Below are 14315 nucleotides of genomic sequence, written 5' to 3'. Positions count from 1 at the left end.
TTTTAACTTCCCAGATATTGACTGGAACTTGTGGGATGGTCACTCACACACTAGTCAGACTTTTGTGGATTTATTGGATGATTTTTTTCTGCAGCAGCATGTTCGAGAGGCAACCAGAGAAAGTAACACTCTTGATCTGGTTATCAGCAGTGATCATTCGTGTATTAAGAATTTGCAGATAAAGGAACCACTAGGTGGCAGTGATCACAGTGTGCTGAAGTGGGATTTACTCAAAGAGGTAACTACCGTCAGGGGTAAAGGAAAGGGTTTTTGCTTCCGTAAAGGGGAGTACAGTGGTCTCAGACAGTTTTTAAATTCTGTACAGTGGGATCAACTGACGATGTTACCAACAGTAAATTCTAAGTGGGAAGCATTCAAGGAATTAATCGTGGAAGCTACTAAAAGGTTCATACCTATTAAGAAATATTGTTCAAGGTTTAGGCCGAAATGGTTCTCAAATGAACTAATGAGACTCGTGAGAGAGAAGAAAAATGCATGGGATGCATATAAATTATCAGGTGACGCAGAAGCCTGGGGCAGATATAAGCTAGTCTGTAATCAGGTCACAAAGGAGGTTCGGCAGGCGAAGGCGGATTACGAGAAATCTTTGGCAAGGGATGCTAAGAAAAATAGCAAGGATTTCTTTACTTATATAAACTCTAAAAGGAAGGGGAAGAATATGATTGGTCCACTTGACATCGATGGTTCGACTGTTGATGATCCTGCTCAGATAGCAAACAAACTGAATGAGTATTTTGCATCTACATTCACACGTGAGGAATTATTACAGTTTGAAAATGGAAGAAGGTTATCAAATTGTAGCAGTGTGCTTAATGATTTTGTAATAACTGAGAGCAAAGTGGAGGAGAAATTGTTGAAGTTAAACATAAGAAAGGCACCTGGGGTGGATGGGATCTATCCACTTATTTTAAAGGAGGCGGCAAAGCAAATTGGAGCAGAATGGTATTAAGGGTAAGTTGCTACAATGGGTGCTGCTCTTCGTGGACTAATGTTATTAGTGGAGTCCCACAGGGTTCGGTGTTGGGTCCACTGTTGTTTTGTGTATTTATCAATGATATTGATGAAGGTATATCAGGCTTAATGTCGAAGTTTGCAGATGACACAAAGGTTGGCAGGGTTGTTAATGACAGTAATGGCAGTGTGCTACTGCAACAGGATCTAGATAATTTGGGCAGATGGGCTAAGAAGTGGCAACTGAAGTTCAACCTTGACAAATGCAAAGTACTGCATATGGGTAGAAGTAACCCCAGAGAAACGTACCAACTGTGTGGTACTACACTTAAGGTGGTAGAAAATGAAAAAGACCTGGGAGTAATTGTGCAGTCAGATATGAAGTTTTCTGAGCAATGCAGACAGGCTGCTAGGGCAGGTCATGGGGTTTTGTCAATGATATATAGGAATTTTGCTAGCAGGGAAAAGGAGGTGATTGTCCCTCTGTATAAGGCAATGGTCAGGCCACGCCTTGAGTACTGCGTACAGGTCTGGAGGCCTCATTTTAGGAAGGATGTAGATTTGCTTGAGCGTGTACAGAGAAGAGCAACACGATTGGTGAGGGGAATGAAGGGATTCTCTTACCAAGAGAGGCTTAAGTTCTGCAAATTGCAGTGGCTGGAGACTAGGCACCTGCGCGGTGATCTGATTGAGGTCTATAAGGCCTTGAATGGGTTGAGCACGCTGAATTCTGATGAGATCCTTCCACTTGTTCAGATTACGAACCTACGGGGACATAAGTTCAAATTAAGAAAGGACAGATGTAGAATAGATGTGCGGAAATTTGCCTTTAGCCAGCGGGTGGTTAATTGCTGGAACAAACTTCCATCTGTCGTTGTGGAAGTTGATAGGTTAAATAAATTTAAGTAGGAACTGGACAGGCATTTGGAGGGAATGGTGTGATTTTTTTTTTTTTTTTTTTTTTGGCTGATGCTGCATAAGCTCCTACACTTGCTTTCTTGCATCATGTGCCACTACTACTAGAATGACAACTGTGCAAGCAAAGACTGATTACATGGGCTACAGAGCTTGGCACTTCAGAGGTGACCTGATTGAGGTTTACAAAGCTCAGAAAGGGATTAGTAAAATGAATGAAGGTGGAATTCTCACTGTTATAAATAATTCCAGAACTAGGAGTCAACTAATTTCTATGGTTTCTGCAATTAATAGTCGCGTATAATTACATTGGACATTATGCCTTTCATGCCATTAATGAAAAACATACTTTTTTTATTTAACGAGGCCAAAATACTTAAATGTCCAACATAATTATAAGCTATTAATTGCAGAAACCGTAGAAATTAAATTACACGAGAATTCTGTTAATGTTTGTCAGCCATAATTGGTTTCCGATGCGTGGACCTTTACGCATGCGCAAAGACAAATAATCACTATTTAAATTTCTTGTTCAACCCTGTTTGGTAATTTTCATTCCTGTGATCATGACATACAGTCGAAAACATTGTCAGCTTCAGGAAGGAAAATATTTTGAATTTTTTTGGTTAGATTCTTTTTTTTTAATTGCGTTAAATTGATTTAATTGTGTTGAATTGATTTTAATTGTGTTTTAATTATTTTTTACTCTAATGTAAGTTTTTTGATTTTTTCGTTTTAATTTCTGGAGAATATCATATGGAAGTGTTCTACATACTATATTGAGGTAAACTCCTCTTATTATTTTACAACTATTATGCAAAAAAGAAAGTAATTTTAAAATCTAAAAGAAATACCCGTGATAATCTAAATCTTCTGGGAGTTTCAATTCTTCTTCTTGATTAAGCTCTTCCATTTGTTCTGCTTGCTCTTCCAACAGTTCAGCATAGATGGCTAAAGTTGGGAGAAGGGGATTAAAAGATAGTTGAATTAAAAATATAAAGATATTTTTTAATTCAGTAATTTGCATAAGATAAAATAATACAGTTGATTCCAGTTATTTGGGACACATCAGGACTAGTGCATTTTGGCTTGATTAAGCTGCTGCCCCAATTATCCGAAGTTTCACGTAAATAGTTAAAAATACAATGGACCCCCCATTTTCAATTGGTTCACTGTACAATCAAATCACATTACGACGGACTCACCATAGTAAAGTACTGTTCACTATACGATGTGTAGTAAGCACCGGTCATTGTGATCACATTTGTGAATTGAATTTTAATTCTATTAAACAGCGATTTTAATTAGAAAAAATAGGAGGAATATTATCCACAGGCTATAAAATAAAGATATATTAAGCACAAATTTACCCTTTATTACCTTACCAATTAAAAAATTAAATGATACGTGAAAATCGGAAGAATATACGTGATAATCGGAATAATTAATATGTACTGTAATATATAATATCGGTGTAAATACACCATAGTTAATCCATAGATTTGAGCTACGATTGTAGCGTAGAAGGCATCGTTTTAATTGTATCTCATAATGTGGTTGCCTTCACAACAAGATAGCTATAATTGAATTACTTCAAATAAATAAGGCTTCTCTAGTAGAGAAGACTACTGTTATTTATTTTCAGCGTACCACCACCCAGACGATCGTTTCAAAGCTTTTTGGCTTCGTCATCAGTGGGCGGGTAGGTAATACAACAAGCCATCTCAGTTGCGAAGTTATATCCACATTATGAGAGATGCCAGAAGGGTGTGGTGGTAATGTATTTGGAAAATTAAATGCACTAGGCATAATCCTTATGGGTTTTGATAATTAACTATATAATATCGGTGTAAATACACCATAGTTAACCCATAGATTTGAGCTACGATTGTGGCGTAGAAGGCATTGTTTTAATTGTATCTCATAATGTGGTTGCCTTCACAACAAGATAGATACTATTGAATTACTTCAAATAAATAATGCTTCTCTAGTAGAGAAGACTACTGTTATTTATTTTCAGCATACTACCACCACCCAGACGATCGTTTCGATGGGTTAACTATGGTGTATTTACACCGATATTATATAGTTAATTATCAAAACCCATAAGGATTATGCCTAGTGCATTTAATTTTCCAAATACATTACCACCACACCCTTCTGGCATCTCTCATAATGTGGATATAACTTCGCAGCTGAGATGGCTTGTTGTATTACCTACCCGCCCACTGATGACGAAGCCAAAAAGCTTCGAAACGATCGTTGGGTGGTGGTACGCTGAAAATAAATAACAGTAGTCTTCTCTACTAGAGAAGCGTTATTTATTTGAAGTAATTCAATAGTAGCTATCTTGTTGTGAAGGCAACCACATTATGAGATACAATTAAAATGATGCCTTCTACGCTACAATCGTAGCTCAAATCTATGGGTTAACTATGGTGTATTTACACCGATATTATATAGTTAATTATCAAAACCCATAAGGATTATGCCTAGTGCATTTAATTTTCCAAGTACTGTAATATGTACATACTAACTAGTTGACATTTCTGTTCACTGACATTTGTGGGTGGGGGTTAAAATTTAAAACAGTAAAAAGATAAGCAATCAATAACAAAGAACACAGCACACACAAATTTCAAGTAACATGATACGCGCAAGTGAGAACGGAGTAACAAGTTACAAAGCTTTAAAAATAGGAATGAAGAGAAGATTCTGAAAATTAATTTTTTTATATGATTGAAGATTCCATGGAAGTGTAAACACATTTCACCATAATAACCCATAGAATTCCAACTGTTGGTATTATCGCAAATTCAATAAGATTGAGTTTACTATTCGTTTATGATAGATTGCACTAACAGAAAAGCCCAATAAACAGGTGACTGTTAATTGTTTTTATTGTTTTACGGTTGTGACCTCCAGAAATCCGACCAAACCACATGGTATGGTCGGAGACAATTGTAGGGTAATCTCCAGTGCTGCGGTCTCTTGCCTCGATTAAACGGCATGTTGTCCCAATTAAGTGAAGTAAACCCTAGCTATCTTGATTGGATTCTGTTTTTTAAGATTTTCCCCAAATAAACCGCTGCCCGGATTAACCGGTGGTCCAAATAACCAGAATCCACTGTACATGTAAAATGTAGTGAATTGGACAATACGGCCAACCAACAATGCATGATCTTAAGTTACATAAATAAACAATTTCATTATTTACTTCTCAAAAGGGAGAAGTTTTCATTCACTCTAGGCTTTTCCATTCCCCTCTATTTCAGCACTCACTGCAGTTATTCATCAAGGAGCACTTTTAGGATACAAGTGGGCAGAACATAATCACTTGCAAACTTTATAAGGATGCAATATGGTCTTAGCTGATGGCAAAAGCTACTGGTGAATAAAATTTATACAAATTCGTACAAGGTGAAAATAAAATAGAATATTATAATGGCAATACAGTTCAATATAATTAATAGAACTGTCTTAATTAAAAATAATAATATATTAGAATACAGAAATATAAGATGTATAACTTATTTCAGAAAGGGACTAGTTCTCATTTCATCATGGGCTAACAGTGATTAGAAGCATATATATGAGATGTAATTAATAAGTTTGGGGATTGACTAATATTTGAGAAATGACAAAGATTATTGTCTATTTGGATAAATTTTCTTTGGAGTAGTCTCCTTGACAGTGTACATCCCAATGATTCTGCAACTTCTGGAAAAATTATTTTAAGGTAGGTATCTTTTGGAATTTACTAACAGTTTGTGTGTCATGTTCTGAATAATTCCTCAGTCATTTCAAATCTGTGATCTTTCAGTTCTTCCTGATTAGACCTTCCATTTGTTCTGCTTGCTGTTCCAACATTTCAGTATAGATGGCTAAAGTTGGGGAGAGGGGGGGGGAGGTTAAAAGATAGTTGAATTAAAAAATATCTTTATATTTTTTAATTCAAGGGAACTTTAAGCCTGGGAAATAAAAAACTATCACAGGGAGCAAAATTCATTTAGTATATCAGATAGGGGACCACTGTTATGGAGTGCATCGCAAGAAATTCTTGAATGGAAAGCAGCACATATACAGGGGCATTGTCAGGATGATGAAAGCTCCAATTCCCTGGAGTCTGATTTTTTTCTGAGAACTAAACAATTGCTCTCATAACTGTTTTGTAGTATTCTTGGTTCACTCTTTCACCAGGTGGAACAAATTCATAATGAACAATGCTCTGTGAGTCAAAAAATATGACAGGAATGTCATATTTTGGCCTGATTAAGTGGCTGCCCCAATTATCCGAAGTTTCACGTAAATAGTTAAAAATACAATGGACACATTTGACTGAGAATGTCTTGCTTTTTTGGACTTTGAGAAGGCAGAATCTTCCAATAAAAAAGACTGATACTTTTTTTTGTTTTTGGTTCACCCATGATTCATCAGCAGTAATGATGGAAGAAACAAAGAGTGGGTCAACAGCAGCATGTTGATGAAGCTCCTGATGTGCGAAAACTCGTTACTCTCTGTGATCATCGGTGCCAATGCGAGGCACAAACTACTGAAACCAGCTTTCCCAAAATTGAATGAAATGTTCCATATGAAAAATACCAATTCTAGCACTTTGCAGACAGTGAAACGTCAACTGCGCCTGAGCAACTGAATCATTGGTTAGCATTAGTAAAGGCACATGATGCAAGAAAGCAAGCTTATATAGCATCAGCCAAAAATAAATAATAAAAAACAAACCTCATTTCACCCATCCACTCACTCCAAATGTTTGTCTAGTTCTGCTTTTGAAGCTGAAGGGCAGTTGGAGGAAGGATTATCTCCAACAGACAAGCAGTCCTCTTTAAACTTTGCAAACTGAAAATCTTCAAATAACAGTGTCATTTCTTTGGAAGCTGTTTTTAACATTTTGTGGATTTAAATTTTCCCTAATTTGAAACACAATGAAGCAAATTCACTGCTCAGTATAATAACTTATTTTAAAATGCAACAAAACGCATAAAACACCTTTTGTTCTTCTGCACATACTAATTCAAATTGACTGCAGATAAATGGGTGATTGATGCATTATTATGTCTAGATGAGTCACTGAACATGTTGTGACTCACTATGATATTGCAATTTCCAAGATCAGCCTCAAATGTTTTCTAATCAAACTGCATATTACAGTGCTAACTTTGGCTCTGATGACAGGTCTAAATGGAGATATTCAAATTATACCAGTCTCTCTCTCTCTCTCTCTCTCTAGAATTTTGCAAAGATAGGATACTGTGCAACAAGCAAATTCTCTTCCTCAACCTTCATAGTGATGGGCCTGTTGGAAACCACAGAAAATATGACCCAGATATAATGCTTAGGTATTGCCTGAGGAGACTAATCAGGTGTGAACCAACACGGATAGGAATAAAGGTATGTTACCATTCCATAAATGAAAGGCTGAGCTTTTGCAATACAAGGTTTCTTCTATGATGTACTATAGATACAGGCTTAAAGTCAAGAAATTTTGAGCATTTTCAGAATCAAAACGTATGGGGTCATGTCAGGTTTCAATGTACAAAGAAAAATTCATGTTAAAACTTAAAATAATTTTTTAATATGACTGGGAAAAATCCATCTTGTTTTCGTGGTCTTTATAGTGAGCATAATGCGTAGATTATTACATATCTAGTCACAAATTTTTGTTGAATAGTATTTTGTTATAACATATACAAGTGATCGATTTGTATTTCTCAACTTTTATAGCATCTACTATATATTTGCTTTTGTGCAAATATACAGCAGATGCTATATATTGGAGGCTTGAAGTGGTGGAACCCATGGTTAGTCTCTAGAGCTAAGTTCCGGCCAACCCTTCCCTATCTCTTCCATTATGCAGTATGATTGATGATTTTTGAGGTTATGATGAATGTCGTGGCAAGATCCAATATTCCTTACATTTCGAGGGTACAGCTCTAAAACGGTGTTCGCAGGCCGGCCGCTAGTTAGTACTCCGGACTGAACCTATTGGTAACTCTCTAGGAAGCTTCCGGATCAGCTAGTGTATAATCTTGCTACCTCTACTCTGCCAGATAGTGACTGGAGGGAGTCCGAGTAGTGTGTATGCGGGGAGCATTGTCGAGGCCACGTTATGTCAAGGATCTGGGTATATTCTTACCACATGTACGCCATATCCAAAAATTTCATTACTTCATACAGCATGTCCCACCCACTTTTTCTTACTATTGAATACACCATGAATTGTCAAAATAATAGAGCAAGCTTATCTGCGAAAAGATCTAAACCTCCCAAGCACTTCCTAATTCATTTCAAAAATATACGTGGTCTCAATTCTAATCTCAACGATGTCCATTTCCACTTGCAGCCTTCCAAACCCCATGTACTTTTTCTGACTGAATCTCAGTTATCAGTTGATTAAACTACTGCTCATCTCAGATGTCCTAATTATTTGCTGTATGAATCCTTTCGCCTCAAAGGTGGTCCTTGTGCATATGTCCGTTCTGATATTCCCTGTCAAAGACTTGGCAATTTGGAATCTCCTCTCTTTGATCTTCTCTGGCTTAAAATCTCTCTACCTCATTGTGTAAAATTCATCTGTTGTCTCTACCGTTCTCCCAACTCGACTAATCACTTGGAGCTCTTTGACTTCCTCTCTTTGCAACTTGACTTTCTCCAGTCCAACTTTCCTAACAGTGAGGTAATTTTCCTTGGTGATTTTAACATTCACAACTCCAGCTGGCTTCCATTTTCTAGTCACACCGACCCAGCAGGTCGAGATGCTGAGGCTTTTGCAATTACTAATGACCTAGCACAGATTGTTCATTTACCTACAAGAATACCGTACAATCCTAATCATACAGCCAATACACTTGATCTTTTTCTCACAAACAACCCTTCTAAGTACAAGGTTGAAGTGAGAGGTCCTTTAGGCACTTCAGATCACAACTTGGTGATTGTCTCTTCTCCAATGGAACCTTTATCTCATGGCTATTCCAAACCTCGTATTGTTTGGCATTACAAGAATGCAAAATGGGATGACCTGCGAGACTTCTTTTCTTCTTTTCCTTGGTCTGATTACTGTTTCAAAACTTCTGATGTCAACGTTTGCTCAGATCGTGTCAGTGAAATTATTCTTGCAGGAATGGAATCCTTTATCCCACACTCCACTTTAAAATCTCGTCCTTTATCTAAATCTTGGTTTTCCAATAAATATGCTAAGGCTGTCCAAGAGAAGAACGTTGCATATCGTAATTGGCTTGTTTCTAATTCTTCAGTTTCATTTTCTGCCTACACCAAAGCTCGCAACAATTGTAAAGCAGTTATTAATCAGTCCAAACTAGAGTTTGAACAGGCTAAGAGTAGAAAACTTGCTTCTAGCCCTAATGGTAGCCGAGCATTCTGGTCTCTTGCCAAAGCTATTGGCCGCAACTTTTGCCCATCTCTGCTCCCACCTCTGTCCAAACCAGATGGTTCTGTTGTCACTTCAGCCAAGGATAAAGCTGACCTGCTAGCATCCCATTTTTCTTCGAGCTCATGTATTAATGATCTTGGTAAAACACCTCCCACCATTCCTAACACGCTCCATTCAATGCCTCCTGTGGTCTTCCGTCAAAAGGATATCAGAAGGATTTTGATGAATCTTGATGCTAAGAAAGCTCCAGGTCCTGATGGTATTTCTCCACTTGTTCTCAAAACCTGTGCTCCTGAACTTACTCCTATTCTTTGCCGCCTTTTTTCACTTTCTTATTCCAAAGGTGTTTTTCCTTCTGCTTGGAAATTTGCTCATATCCAGCCAGTTCCTAAAAAGGGTGACAAATCCCTCCCATCCAATTATCTTCCCATTGCAATTACTTCTACTCTTTCTAAAGTAATGGAGAAATCAATTAACCGCCAACTCTTAAACTACCTAGAAACCTTCCGTCTGATTAACGATCGCCAGTATGGATTCCGTCAGTGTCGATCCACTGGTGATATTCTGGCTTATGTTACCCATTTATGGACTAATTCAATGGAAAGGTTCGGTGAAACACAAGTAGTTGCTCTTGACATCTCAAAGGCTTTTGATCGTGTTTGGCATAAAGGTCTTCTAAACAAGCTTCCTTCTTATGGTTTGCCAACTGTTTTTAGTAATTGGTTATCCAGTTTTCTCTCTGATCGCTCACTGAGGGTGATAGTAGATGGCTCTCTGTCTTCTAACTTCTCCACTAATGCCGGTGTCCCCCAAGGTTCAGTTCTTTCACCCACTCTTTTCCTCTTGTATATCAATGACCTTCTTCCATTGACTGGAAATCCTATCCATAGTTTTGCCGATGATAGCACATTGCATTCAACTTTCCATTTTGAGAAACCTTGTCCAGCTCAATCAGCTTCAAGTTCTCGAAAATCTGCTGCCAATTCCTTAAATGCCGATCTTCAGGTAATTCTCCAGTGGGGCAAAGACAACTTAGTTGATTTCAACCCTTCTAAAATTCAATCTTGTCTTATATCTCGCAAAAAGGATTCTTCTGCTCCTATGCTTATCTTTAGTGACACTCCGATTTCTAGGCAAAATGATATATCTCTTTTGGGGATTACCCTGACTTCTAATCTCTCTTGGCACAAGCACATTACAAATATTGCTTCCTCTGCATCTAAAAAACTTGGTTTTCTCTTTCGCTCTCGGCGTTACTTTTCTCCCAAACAGCTGCTCCCTCTGTATAAATCGCAAATCCGCCCTGCCATGGAATATTGTTCCCACATCTGGGTTGGTGCCCCCAAAACCTCTCTCAGGCTTCTTGATTCCATTCAGAAGAGGGCAGTTAGGTTAATTAATGATTCATCTCTAACAGAGTCTCTCCACTCGCTTTCTCATAGACGCACTGTTTCTGCTGCATGCCTCTTCTACAGATACTTCCATGGGCACTGTTCTTCTGAATTGGCTTCTATAATTCCCGCTCTCTCTTTCAAAACAGTCCGAACACGTGCCGCCACCAGCCAACATCCATTTACTGTCCAACTTCAAACCCACAGAACCAACTTTTCATCTTCCTCATTTATTCATTCAACTGCCATTTTCTGGAACAACCTTCCTTCATACGTATTTCCTGAAAATTACAATCTACAGAAGTTCAAGTCCAATATCAACAAATATCTACTTTCGTCTTCTCAACCTCCAACCCAAGCACGGTACTAAGTACTATAGGTTATAATACCTCTCGTGTTTGGGGTTCTCATAAAAAAAAAAAAAAAAAAAAAGTGATCGATTTGTATTTCTCAACTTTTATAGCATCTACTGTATATTTGCTTTTGTGCAAATATACAGCAGATGCTATATAGTATAAAATTGACATTAAAGTGCCTTTGTTTTTATCAGAAATACAGTTGATCTAAATCTAAAAACCAGTTTTATTAATTCTTTCATAAAAAAAAGTGCAAGTTTGGCTAAAATAAATAGAAAACAAGTGCCATATGAAGCTTTAAACTGAAAGTAGTGAATTTTGCAGAGGCAGAGTTCAAAAAAAACAAACAAAAAAAAAAAAAAAACGGTTTATCACTTACCTCAGTCATTTAATACTAAGGTAAATGAGAAACAGTATCTCTGATTTTATAAAATACATCAATATAAATATTCCATTCATTTACTATAATAAATTTTAGGATCAGATAGTTGTTCACAATTCATTATGCTGAATTTTACAACAGGGAGTCATCCCAAACGCTTGGCTAAATTATAGAGTCATCCCAATTCCAAAGGTGCAGAATCCAACCTCTACTGCTGACTGTAGGCTATTTCAATCTCCTCCCCTTTTCTCAAATGCCTGGAGAAATGCATGTTTAAAGTGGTTGCCAATCAAATCCTTTCCCAGAGACCTCAGCATACACATTACGTGCTCTTACAAAGATCGCCGATAACATGCATACAGGCCCTGAATTTAAAAACCCTTAAAGCCTGGGAGCAAGGCTATGCTATGCATGCTTTTTTTCTGGATCTGAAAGTGGCCTTTGACTCGGTCCTAATTAAGCCACTTATGTACCTCCTGGAGAACTACTATGGTTTCACGGGTAGTTTTGAAGCTCCTCAGAAATTTGCTGATCAGGTGCCTTACCTTCCAGCAAGGGAATAACTGCATCACAAAACAGGTAGAGGCCGGTATACCCCAAGGTGGATCGTTGTCGGCACTGCTTTTTTCAGTGATATTTATTCCACTAATGAATGAAATACCTGCGTTCATGGCCTACGCTGATGATATTGTTTGTTACCTCTCAAGCCCGGCTAACACCTCACCAGACCAGGCAGAGGAATTATTGAATTCTGTCATCCTGAACAAATATCTCTCCTCTTTCTGTGAATATGCTACCTATTTTGGGCTTAAAATAAACCCTGAAAAATCCAAATATATCATTTTTTCACCTAGAGCACAAGCAGACCTCAATCCAGCAGCCTCTCTGCAGGCCTCCATTGCGGGGCAAGTTCTCGTTGCCACTCATTCCATAAAATTCCTAGGAGTGGTAATCGATGAAAACCTAAAGCATAAGGAACAAATCCAGCAGCTGCGTTCAAGAGCATTATGGGTTTTCTGGGGTATGAAAATTGATCTCTGTAGAGCGCACAACAAGGAAACAGTCAGATAATTTTTCCTCTACTATTTTAGTTCTGTCATCAGTTATGGTATCGAAGTTTAGTCTGCTGCTCCTATGTCCAGTCTGAAGATACTCTGGGGTCTGGAATTCTGGGTCCTAAAGTGGGCTCACCTACCCTATACAACATCAAAATCACAGCTCTGCATAAATCTGAGATACACTCCAGCCCAGCACCTGGCATATGCAAGGAAGTTCACAATGGTGCTTAATCTGTGATCCGCTGCTCTTGACTTCGTTAATATCTGGGAAATCATAGGGTGGAAAATCCCTGGTAGAGCCATCAGAAACCATCCAGTGCTCTGTTCTAACCTGCGGAAGCTCTCGACCTTCAAGCGGCACTTTCTGAACAGCATCATCGGCCCGCTGAACTCCACAAACAATGAGATTCTGCCTACAAAAAAGAAAAGCGCAAATCCATAGTCAAGTGCATTCAGCATTCCTGCAATTGTCAGCAGAATAACTCCCAGTGAAAGTTTCCAGACTGTCTCAATGTGTTGCAGCTTGTATATAATAACTATAAAATCTATATACTGTAATACAATATAAGCTCTGTATAATCAATCTATTATAATAACTATAAAATCTATTTATTGCAATATTAGCTGTGCATATTGCACTGTCTATGTATTTGCTGTGTACCCACGTAGTTTTTTATGTATTGAATGTAATGTGTCCAGTTAATTGTAAGATTCCTCTGGTTGCCTGTAGCGGGAATCGTGTCCTACATTTCTATGAATAAAGAATTTTATTATTATTATTAAATACAAAAAATTAGGCATTATCAGCAATATCCTCTAAGAATATTTTCCAATATAATCTTAGGCCAACACATGCCAATATATTTTCTGACTTTCTGTGATCTAAAACTAGGGGTCGACTTATACTCAAGTATCTATAGTAGTATGAGTAAAATTTTTTAAAGTTGTTTCAGATGATATTCAGGATTGTGCCATAGTGGGACTGAAGGTCTTTTCCATTTCAAGGACCTGTACTGCCTGTTCACTTTATTAGGATCATGTGCTAATAGCACACTGAACTATCTCTTCTCCATCATGACATGGCACAGATTCAACAAGGTGTTGAAAAGTAACATGAGGAACACTGGTATTGATGGGATTGAGATCTGAAGATTGGGCTGGTCAGGCAGATGACTGAAGTCTGGCTTGTGTTCCACAGTCTTCTCACATTTTGTACTGTGGGTAGTTGCATTATGATCTTCAAAGTACCCCCTGTTCATAACAGTAAGCATACAAAATTGCTGGGTGCACCTGATCTACAATGATGTTTGGATATATTCTGGCATACCAGAGCCCTCCAGTAGGGTTGGGGCACCAAGGGGACCCAAACACATGCTTCATGCCATTACATCCCCCTTCAGTAGCCTGTACTGTTGGTACGCAACATGATGTTGGTGCTTCATGTGGTTTCCTATGTGCACTCTTCCATCAGGACTGAAAAGTGTTAATCGGAACTCACTAGACCACAATTTTCATCCATCCATTGTGCTCCTGGCACCAATGCAGCTGTGTTTTCCAGCTGAAGTCTGAGATCAGTGGCTATTTGAAGGTTGCCTACTTCCATGGGGCATTCTTTTAGCGTTCTTCAGATGGTGTGGGTACTGATGCCTTGTAATGTTCCCACATTAAAATTAAATTAGGTTAACTGTTCTGGCAATCTGCTCCAAATGAACAAGCACCTCACTCTGTCATCTGACATTTTTGTCCACCACTGTCTGTTCACATATATTTACAGGCTTTTTCCATTTGTTAAAGATCAAACAATATTGGTCTTGGAAATTCAAGTGCAGCTGT

The 14315-nt window shown here is 38.0% G+C and overlaps 1 protein-coding gene across 4 annotated transcripts in view; it reads right to left on the bottom strand.

The window, feature by feature from the left end:
* Nucleotides 1-14315, bottom strand: part of LOC150085171 (5-taurinomethyluridine-[tRNA] synthase subunit MTO1, mitochondrial) — a 421026-nt gene that overhangs the window by 237570 nt on the left and 169141 nt on the right. For all 4 annotated transcript variants that reach the window (XM_090373908.1, XM_090373907.1, XM_090373910.1 and 1 more), the window contains exon 15: nt 2742-2838. In XM_090373908.1, the coding sequence (XP_090230034.1) occupies nt 2742-2838 (97 nt within the window). The remainder of the gene's footprint in view (nt 1-2741; nt 2839-14315) is intronic.

Source organism: Mastigoproctus giganteus, chromosome 5 (genome assembly GCF_048544385.1).
Source record: "Mastigoproctus giganteus isolate SK-2022 chromosome 5, ASM4854438v1, whole genome shotgun sequence".
Taxonomy (NCBI): Eukaryota; Metazoa; Arthropoda; class Arachnida; order Uropygi; family Thelyphonidae; genus Mastigoproctus; species Mastigoproctus giganteus.
This window is presented reverse-complemented; position numbering and strand designations above follow the sequence as displayed.